The following is an 11359-nucleotide window of genomic DNA, read 5'->3' as shown; positions in this document are numbered from 1 at the left end:
AAAGAAGTTTCTCAGAAAGCTTCTTTCTAGTTTTTGTCAGAAGATATTTCCTTTTTCACCGTAGGCCTCATTGCTCTACAAATTATCTCTTCACAGATTCTATGAAAACAGTGTTTCCAATCTGCTGGATGAAAAAAAGTTTTAGCTCTGTGAGATAATTGCACACATCACAAAGCAGTTTCTCAGAAAGCTTCTTTCTAATTTTTATATGAAGATATTTCCTTTGTCACCATAGGCCACGATGTGCTCTGAATTGTCCCCTGACAGGTTCCACAAAAACAGTGTTTCCAAACTGCTGAATGACAATAAATGTTTAACTTTGTAAGATGAATGTGCATATCACAAAGCCGCTTCTCAGATATCGTGTTTCTAGTTTTTATCCTAGGATATTACCTTTTCTGCCACTTGACTCGATGAGCTCCCCAATGTCCACTCGCATAATGGACAAAAACAGTGTATCCAAACTGCAGAATCTAAAGGAAGGCTTAAATCTGTGAGATGAATGCACACATCACAAACCAGTTTCTCATAAAGCTTCTTTCTAATTTTTATCTGAAGGTATTTACTTTTTCACCCTGTACCTCAATGCGCTAAAAAATATCTATCACAGATTCTAAGAAAACAGTGTTCCTAACTGCTGAATGAAAAGAAAGGTTTAAATCTGTGAGATGAATCTACACATCACAAATTGGTTTCTCAGATAACTTCCTTGTAGTTTTCATCCTTGGATAATCACTTTTTTGCCATTGGCCTCAATGAAATCACAAATGTCCATTTGCAGCAAAGACATAAACACAGGTTCCAAAGAAAGGTTTAACTATGTGACATGAATGTACATGTCACAAGCTGTTTCTCAGAAGGCTTCTTTTTTTTTTAGGAATGTATTTCCGTTTTCACCAAAGTGCTCCCTAATATCCTTGCACAAATTTTACAACAGCGTTTCCAAACTGCTGAACTAAAAGAAAGCTTTAAGTCTGTGAGCTTAATGCACACATCACAAAGCTGTTTCTCAGATATCTGCCTTCTAGGTTTTACTCTGGGATATTCACTCTTTTGCCATTGGCCTCAATGAGTTCCAATATGTCCATTCACAGGATTGACAAAAAGTGTTTCCAAACTGCTGAATGAACAGAAAGGTTTAAATCTATGAGATGAATGCACACATCAGAAAGCAGTTTCTCAGAAAGCTGCTTTCTACTTTTCATCTGAAGATGTTTCCCCTTCCACCATAGGCCTCAATGCACTACCAAGTATATCTTCGCAGATTCTAAGAAAACAGTTTTTCCAAACTGCTGAATGAAAAGAAAGGTCCAACTCTGTGAGATGAATGTACACATCACAAACTGGTTTCTCCAATAGCCTCCTTCCAATTTTTATTCTTGGATACTCGCTTTTTTGCCTTTGGCCTCAATGAGCTCCCTAACGTCCATTTGCAGCATACAAAAACAGTGTTTCCAAACTAGTGAATCCAAATAGAGGTTTAACTCTGTGAGATAATTGTACACATCACAAAGCAGTTTCTCAGAATGCTTCTTTCTAATTTTTATAAGAAGATATTTCCTTTTTCACCATAGGCATAAATGTGCTCCCAAATATCCCTCACAGATTCTAAAAAACATTGTTTCCAAACTGCTGAATGAAATGAAAAGTTCAACTCTGTGAGATGAATGCACACATCACGATGCATTTTGTCACATATCTTCCTTTTACTTTTTATCCTGAGATATTCACTTTTTCACATTTGCCCTCAATGATCTCGTAAATGTCCATTTGCAGCATGGGCAAAAACAGTGTTTCCAAAGTGTTGAATCTAAAGAAAGTTTTAACTCTGTGAGATGAATGTGCACATCACAAAACAGTTTCTCAGAAGCTTCTAGTTTTTGTCTGAAGATATTTCCTTTCTCACCATAGGCATAAATGGGCTCACAAATATCCCTTCACAGATTCTACAAAAACAGTGTTTCCAAACTGCTGAATGAAAAGAAAGGTTTAACTCTCTGAGATGAATGTACACTTTACAAAGCAGTTTCTCAGATAGCTTCCTTCTAGTTTATATCCTGGGATATTCACTTTTTCACCATTGGCCTCAATGAGCTCCCAAATGTCCATTTGCAGAATGGACAGAAAAGGTATTTCCAAACTGCTGAATCCAAAGAAAGGATTTACTCTGTGAAATGAATGAACACATCACAAAGCAGTTTCTCAGAAAGCTTCTTTCTAATTTTTATATGAAGATAATTGTTTCTCACCATAGGCCTCAAAGTGCTCCCAATTATCCCTTCAGAGATTCTACAAAAACAGTGTTTCCAAACTGTTGAATGAAACGATAATTTTAACTCCGTGAGATGAATGCACACATTACAAAGTGGTTTCTTAGGTATTTTCCTTCTAGTTTTTACCCTGGGATAAACACTTTTTCAACATTGGCTTCAGTGAGCTCCCAAATATCCATTCACAGAATGGATAAAAACAGTGCTTCCAAATTCCTGAATCCAAAGGTATGTTTAACTCTGTGAGATGAATGCACACATCACAAAGCAGTTTCTCAGAAAGCTTCTTTCTAGTTTTTATCAGAAGATATTTCCTTTTCCATCATAGGCCTCAAAGCGCTACCTAATACCACTTTGCAGATTCTAAGAAAACAGTGTTTCCAAAGTGCTCAATGACAAGAAGATTTAAATCTGTGGGATGAATGCACACATCACAGATTGGTTTCTCAAATAACATACCTCTAGTTTGTATCCTGGGATATTCACTTTTTCACCATTGGCCTCAATGAGCTCACAACTGTTAAATCGCAGAATGGATCAAAACAGTGTTTCCAAACTGCTGAACCCAAAGAAACTTTTAACTCCGTGAGATGAATACACAAATCACAAAGCAATTTCTCAGAAACCTTCTTTCAAATTCTTATGTGAAGATAATTCCTTTTTCACCATAAACCTCAATGTGTTCCCAAATATCATTTTACAGATTCTACAAAAACAGTGTTTCCAAACTTTTGAATGAAAAGAAAAGCTTAATTCTGCTAGACAAATGCACAAATCACAAAGTGGTTTCTCAGATATCTTCCTTCTAGTTTTTATCCTAGGATATTCACTTTTTTGCCATAGGCCTAAATGTGTTCCCAATTGTCCCTTCACAGATTCTATGAAAACAGTGTTTCCAAACTGCTGAATGCAAGGAAAGGTTCAACTCTGTGAGATGAATGTACACATAACAAAGCAATTTCTCAGAAAACTTCTTTCCAATTTTTATATGAAGATATTTCCATTTTCACCATAGGCCTCAAAGTGCTCGCGAATATCCCATCACAGATTCTACGAAAACAAAGTTTCCAAACTGCTGAATGGAAAGAAAGGTTTAACTCAATGAGATGAAGGCCCACATTACAAAGCAGTTTCTCAGATATCTTTCGTATAGTTTTTATCCTGGGATATTCTCTTTTTCACAATATCCTCAATGTGCTCCCAAATAGGCCTTCACTGATTCTACAAAAATAGTGTTTCCAAACTGCTAAATGAAAAGAAAGGTTTATCTCTGTGGGATGAATGCACACATAACAAAGTGGTTTCTCAGATAGCTTCCTTCTAGTTTAATTCCTAAGATATTAGCTTTTTCTTTTTTGGCCTCAATGAGCTCCCAAATGTCCATTTGCAGCGTGGACATAAACAGGGTTTCCAAACCGGTGAATCCAAAGAAAAGTTTAACTCTGGGAGATGAATGCAGACATCACAAAGCAGTTTCTCAGAAAACTTCTTTTTAATTTTTATCTGAAGATATTTCCTTTTTCACTATAGATCTGAATTCACTCCAAAATATCCCTCCGCAGATTCTACAAAAACAGTGTTTCAAAACTGCTAAATGGAAAGAAAGATTTTACACTTCGAGATGAAAGCACACATCACAAAGCAGTTTCACAGATAGCCCCCTTCTAGTTTTTATCACGAAATGTTTGCTTTTTCAGCATTGGCCTCAAAGAGCTCTGAAATGTCCATTCACAGAATAGACAAAAACATTGTTTCCAAAAAGCTGAATCAAAAGAAAGTTTTAACTTTGTGAGATGAAAGCACACATCAAAAAGCAGTTTCCCAGAAAGATTCTTTCTAGTTTTTAACTGAAGATATTTTCTCTTTCACCATAGGCCTCAATGCGTTCCCAAATATCCCTTCATAGATTGCACAAAAACAGTGTTTCCAATCTGCTGATTGGAAATAAAGGTGTAACTCTGTGGGAGAAATGCACACATCACAAAGCGATTTCTCAGATACCTTCCTTCTACTATTTATCCTGGGATATTCAATTTTTCATAATTGGCCTCAAAGAGCACCAAAATGTCCATTTGCAGATTGTACAAAAACAGTGTTTCCAAACAGCTGAATTAAAAGAAAGATTTAACTCTATGAGATGAATGCATACATCACAAAGTGGTTTCTCAGTTAGTTTTCTTCTAGTTTTTATCCTGGGATATTTGGTTTTTTGACATGGGCCTCAATGAACTCCAAAATATCCATTCACAGTATGGACAAAAACGCTTTTTCCAAACTGCTGAGCCAAAAGAAAAGTTTAACTCCCTGAGATGAATGCAGACATCTTCAAGCAGTTTCTTGTATCGCTTCTTTCTAGTTTCTATCAGAAGATATTTTCTATTTCACTATCTGCCTCAATGAGCTCTCACATATCCTCTCACAGAATGGACAAAAACAGTGTTTCCAAGCTGCTGAATGAAAAGAAAGTTTTCACTCTGTGAGATGGATGAACACATCACAAAGCTGTTTCTTAGAAAGTTTCTTTCTAGTTTTTATCTGAAGATATTTCCTTTCCAACCATAGGCCTCAAAGCAATCCCAAATATCCCCTAGCATATTCTACAAAAACAGTGTTTTCAAACTTCTGAATGAAAAGAAATGTTTAACTCTGCAAGATGAATGCACACATCAAAAATGTTTTGCAGGTACATTCCTTCTAGTTTTTATCATGAGATATTCCATTTTTCACCTTTGACTTAAATGAGCTCCCAGATGTCCATTTGCAGAATGGACAAAAACAGTGTTTCCAAAAGGCTGAATCAAAAGGAAGTTTTATCTTTGTGAGATGAATGCACACATGACAAGCAGTTTCTCAAAATCTTCTTTCTAAGTTTTATCTGAAGATAATTTTTTTTCACCATAGGCCTCAATGTGCTGCCAATTATCCCTTCACAGATTCTACATAAACAGTGTTTCCAAACTGCTGAATGAAAAGAAAGCTTTATCTCTATAAGATGAATGCCTACATCACAAAACAGTTTCAAAGACAGCTTATTTCTAGTTTTTATCTGAAGATATTTTGTTTTTCACCACAGGCCTCAATGTGCTCCCAAATATCCAGTCGCAGATTTTACAAAATCAGTGTTTCCAAAAGGCTGAATGAAAAGAAAAGTTTAACTCTGTGAGATGAATGCCTGCAACACAAAGTGGTGCCTCAGCTAACTTCCTTCTAGTTTTTGTCCTGGATATTCACTTTTTCACCTTTGGCTTCAAGGAGCTCCCAAATATCCGTTCGCAGAATGGACAAAAACTGTGTTTCCAAACTGCTAAATAAAAAGAAAGGTTTAACTATCAGAGAAGAATGCACACATCACAATCCATTTCCTCATATAGCTTCCTCCTACTTTTTATCCTGGGATATTCAATTTTTCAACATGGGCCTCAATGAGTTTCCGAATGTCCAATCGCTGAATTGGAAAAAACAGTGTTCCCAAACGACTGAATCAAAATAAAGGATTAACTCCGTGAGATTAATGCCTACAATCACAAAGCAGTTTCTCAAAAAGCTTCTTTCTAGTCTTCATCTGAAGATATTTCCTTTTTCACCAAAGGCCTCAATGTGCTCCCAAATATCCCTTCCCTGATTCTACAAAAACAGTTTTTCCAAACTGCTGCATCAAAAGAAAGATTTAATTCTTTGAGATGAATGCACACATCACAAAGCAGTTTCCCAGAAAGCTTCTTTCTAGTTTTTATCTGAAGATAATTTCCTTTTCACCATAGGCATCAATGCACTCCCAAATATCCCTTCAAAGATTCTACAAATAAAGTGATTCCAAACTGCTGAATGAAAAGAAAGGTTTAGCTCTGCGAGATGAAAGCACACATAACAAAGCAGTTTCACAGATAGCCTCCTTCTAGTTTTTTGGTGAGATATTCACTTTTTCACCATTGGCCTCAATGAGCTCCAAAATGTCCATTCACAGAATGGACAAAAAAACTGTTGGCAAACAGCTTAATCAAACGGAAGTTTTAACTCTGTGAGATGAATGCACACATCAAAAAAGAGTTTCTCAGAAAGTTTCATTCTGTTTTTTCTCTCAAAATATTTTCTTTTTCACCATAAGTCTCAAAGAGCTCCCAAATATCCCTTCACAGATTGTACAAAAACTGTTTCCAATCTTCTAAATGAAAAGGAAGGTGTAACTCTGTGGGAGGAATGCACACATCCCACACTGGTATATCAGATAGCTGCCTTCTAGATTTTATCCTGGGATAATTTCCTTTTTGCAATTGGCCTCAATGAGCTCCCAAATGTCCATTCACATCATGGACAAACACGTGTTTCCAAGCAGCTGAATCAAAAGAAAGGTTTACCTCTGTGAGATGTATGCCCACATCACAAAGCAGTTTCTCAGAATGCTTCTTTATAGTTTTTATCTGAAGATGTTTTCCTCTTCAACATAGGCCTCAATGTGCTCCCAAATAGACCTCACAGACTGTACAAAAACACTGTTTCCATTCTTCTAATTTAAAAGGAAATTGTAACTCTGCAGGATTAATGCAAACATCACAAAGCAGTTTCTCAGATAGCTTCTTTCTAGTTTTTATCCTGGGGTATTCGCTTTTTCACATTTTCCCTCAATGAGCTTCCTAAAGTCCATTCGCAGAAAGGACAAAAACAGTGTTTCCAAACTGCTGAATGAATAGAAAGTTTTAACTCTGTGAGATGAATGCACATGTGACAAAGTGTTTCCTCATATAGCTTCCCTCTAGTTTTTATCCTGGGATATTTGATTTTTTGCCATTGGCCTCTAAGAGCTACAAATGTCCATTCACAGAAGGGACAAAACTAGTGTTTCCAAACTGCTGAATCAGAAGTAACTTTAAACTCTGTGAGATGAGTGCACACTTCCCAAAGCAGTTTTCCAGAAAGCTTCTTTCTAGATTTTATCTGAAGATATTTCTTTTTTCACCTTAGGCCTCCATAACCTCCTGAATATCCCTTGGCAGATTCTACAAAACTGTGTTTCCCAACAGCTTAATGGAAAGAAAGGTTTAACTCTGTGAGATGAATACGTGCATCACAAGGCGGTTTCTATGATAGCTTCCTTGCAGGTTTTACCTGGGATATTCACTTTTTCACCATTGGAATCAACGAGCTCCCAAATGTGTGTTCGCAGAATGGACATAAACAGTGTTTCCAAACTGTTGAAACAAAAGAAAGGTTTAACTTTGTAAGATGAATGCCCACACCACAATGCAGTTTCTCTGAAATCTTCTTTCTAGTTTTTATCTGAAGATATTTGCTTTTTCACCATAAGCCTCAATGCACTCTAAATTATCCCCTTGCATATTCTACAAAAACAGTGTTTCCGAACTCCTGAATCAAGAGAAAAGTTTTACTCTGTGAGATGAATGCACACATCACAAAGTAGTTTTGCAGATAGCTTCCTTCTAGTTTTTATCATGAGATATTTGCTTTTTTGCCATTGGCCTCAATGAGCTCGCTAAGTCCATTCTCAGAACAGACATAAACAGTGTTTCCAAACAGCTGACTCAAAAGAAGGGTTTGACTCTGTGAGATGAATGCATACATCACAAAACGGTTTCTCAAATAGCTGCCTTCTAAATTTTATCCTGGGATATTTGATTTTTCACCTTTGGCATCAATGCACTCCCAAATGTCCATTCAAAGAATGGAGAAAAACAGTGTTTCCAAACAGCTGAATCAAAAGAAATGTTTAACACTATGAGATGAATGCTCACATCTCAAAGGAGTTTCTCAGAAAGTTCTATTCTAGTTTTTATCAGATAATATTTTCTTTTTCACCATAGGTCTCAATGCATTACAAAATATCCCATTGCAGATTCTGCAAAAACATTGTTTCCAAACAGCTGAATGGAAAAAAAGTTTAACTCGGTGAGATGAATGCACACATCACAAAGTGGTTTCTCACATAGCTTTGCTCCAGTATTTATCCTGAGATATTCGATTTTTTGCCATTGGCCTCAATGAGCTCCCAAAAGTCCATTCACAGCATGGACAAAAACAGTGTTTCCAAGAAGCTGAATAAAAAGAAACATTTAGCTCTGTGAGATGTATGCTCACATTACAAAGCAGTTTCTCAGAAAGCTTCTTTGCAGTTTTTATCTGAAGAAATTTTCTTTTTCACCATAGGCTTCAACATGCTCCCAAATTCCACTTCACAGATTCTACAAAAACAGTTTTTCCAATCTTCTGAATGAAAAGAAAGGTGTAACTCTGTGGGATGAATGCACATATCACCAAATGGTTTCTCAGATAGCTTTCTTCTACTTTTTATCCTAGGATAGTTTATTTTTCAGCATTGGCTTCAATGAGCTCCCAAATGTCAATTCACAGAATGGACAAAAACAGTGTCTACAAACTGCTGAATAAAAAGAAACTTTTAACTCTGTGAGATGAAAGCACACTTCTTAAATGAGTTTCTCAGAAAGCTGTTTTCTCATTTTTCTTCAAGAGAAATAACCGTTTGTTCATTACACATGGTAATGGATGATACAAAAGCTTCATTCTCATCAATAATTTTATCTGGTACCATTGTTAAATTTAGATATATGGCATAGGATGTGTCAACAATCACTTTTATAATCAATAATTCCATGATTTTGCTTGGACAATCCCTTTTAATTGTAATTTCAGGACACAACAGTAACTATTGGTTCAACTACACCAAAGTTTCCAAAGACAATGGTTTCTCCACCCAAGCAGGTTGTGTATAAATTCCAAATAGAACCTGGCATCACCCTGAAGGAATTCTAACTTCACACTGTTGGGGAAATTAACCAAAGTGTCTTCAGAGTAAGCTAACTTTACACAGCACATTTAAAAAAAAGACATTTATTCAGCATCACGATCAGACTATTACATTTAGCAATCAACAGCATGGGTGCAAAAAAAAAAATCTACATTAAAACTCTTTGTTGGAATGCTTTACACTTTCCACAGAACAGAAACTAAAATAACCTGTTATACAATTAGTCACAAATACAGTCCTCTAGCTTTTTGCCCATACACATGAGTGTTGGTCTAAAACATGTCTTCTTTGTAGCAGCTAGGCCCTGCCGCCACACTTCTTGGCTGAGTTCACAAATCTGTTGTAACCTGTAGCTTCCCTGTCACTTCTCTGGCTCTCCTCTCCTGCTAAGCTTTGTTTCCTAATTAAAATCTTCTGCCAATGCCATAGCTACTGCTGCTGCTGAAACTACCATAGCCACCTTGGTTTTGTGGTTTTGCAAAGTATTGGCCTCCACCGCCATAGGGGCCAGAGATTCTTCCTCCAAAATTTCCTCCCTTCATGGGTCCAAAATTTGAAGACTGATTGTTGTAATTGTCAAAATCATTGTAGCTTCCACCACCTCCAAAATTGCTTCCATCATTACCAAATCCATTATAGCCATCCCCACTGCCACCATATCCACCACCCCCATGGCTGCCACCAAAGCCACCATGACCACTGAAGTTTCTTCCACCACCACAGTTGTCATTCCTACTGAAACCACCTCCACGACCACCACCAAAGTTTCCAGAACCACTTCGACCTCTTTGGCTGGATGAAGCACTAGCCATCTCTTGCTTTGACAGGGCTTTCCTAACTTCACAGTTGTGGCCATTCACAGTATAGTATTTCTGAATGACAATCTTATCCATGGAGTCATGGTCATCAAAGGTTACAAAGACAAAGAAAGCCCCTTTTCTTGCCACTCCCTCAGTCAGTCATGATTTCAATCACTTCAATTTTTCCATACTGTTCAAAAGAGTCTCTTAGGTGATATTCTTCAGTGTCTTTAATGCCACAAACAAATATCTTTTTCACAGTTAAGTGGAGACCTGGTCTTTGAGAATCTTCTCTTGAGACAGCTAGCTTTGGTTCCACAACTCTTCCATCCACCTTGTGTGGCCTTGCATTCATAGCTGCATCCACCTCCTTCACAGGGGCATATGTGACAAACCCAAAGCCCCTGGAGCACTTGGTGTTTGGATCTCTCATTACCACACAGTCTGTGAGCACTCCCCATTGCTCGAAATGGCTCCTCAGGCTCTCATCAGTTGTTTCAAAGCTCAACCCTCCAATGAAGAACTTCCTCAGCTGTTCGGGCTCTTTAGGAGACTCTGACTTAGACATGATGGCAGGGTGAAGAGAGACTTTAACAATTCTTCTTCAGTGGGGTCCATGGGCAGAGAGCTGCTTTCTCGTTTTTATCCAAGGATATTTTCTTTTTCACCATAGGCCTCAATGTGCTCCCAAATGTCCTTTTGTGAATTCTACAAAAACAGTGTTTCCAAACTGCTGAAAGAAAGGAAAAGTTTAACTCTGTGAGAAGAATACACACGTTTCAAAGTATTTCCTCATATATCTTCCTTCTAGTTTTTTATCCTGGGATATTCCATTTTTCACCATTGGCTTCAAAGATCTCCAAAATGTCCATTCCCATAATGGACAGAAACAGTGTTTCCAAGCAGGTGAATCAAAAGAAAGGTTTAACTCTGTGAGATGTGTGCCCACATCACAAAGCAGTTTCTCAGAAAGCCGTATTTTCTTAATCCAGTCTATCATTGTTGGGCATTTGGGTTGGTTCCAAGTCTTTGCTACTGTGAATAGTGCTGCAGTAAACATACGTGTGCATGTGTCTTTATAGCAGCATCATTTATAGTCCTTTGGGTATATACCCAGTAATGGGATGGCTGGGTCAAATGGTATTTCTAGTTCTAGATCCCTGAGGAATCACCACACTGACTTCCACAATGGTTGAACTAGTTTACAGTCCCATCAACAGTGTAAAAGTGTTCCTTTTCTTTTTCACCATAGGCCTCAATGCGTTCAAAAACATCCCTTCACAGATACTACAAAATCGGTGAATCCAATCTGCTGAATGTAAACAAAGGTGTAAACCTGTAGGATGAACACACACATCAAAAAGTGATTTCTCAGATAGCTTCCTTCTACTTTTTATCATGAAACATTCAATTTTTTGGCATTGGCTTCAATGGGCTCCTAAATGTCCTTTCACAGAATGGACAAAAGTAGTGTCTCCAAACTGCTGATTCAAAAGAAAGGTTTAACTCTG

General features: G+C 37.3%; 1 protein-coding gene across 1 annotated transcript; it reads right to left on the bottom strand.

Annotated features, from left to right (window-relative positions):
- Positions 1-9352: 9352 nt before the first annotated feature.
- On the bottom strand, positions 9353-10416 carry LOC100606103 (heterogeneous nuclear ribonucleoprotein A1-like). Its single transcript, XM_030806905.1, is given in 2 exon segments — positions 9353-9977; positions 9979-10416. Coding segments are annotated over 2 exon segments (963 nt in total). The 3' UTR covers positions 9353-9452.
- Between the last annotated feature and the right edge of the window lie 943 nt (positions 10417-11359).

The sequence above is a fragment of the Nomascus leucogenys genome, chromosome X, assembly GCF_006542625.1.
Source record: "Nomascus leucogenys isolate Asia chromosome X, Asia_NLE_v1, whole genome shotgun sequence".
NCBI lineage: Eukaryota > Metazoa > Chordata > Mammalia > Primates > Hylobatidae > Nomascus > Nomascus leucogenys.
Note: the sequence above shows the minus strand (reverse complement) of the source record. Positions and strands in the feature narration are given on the sequence as shown.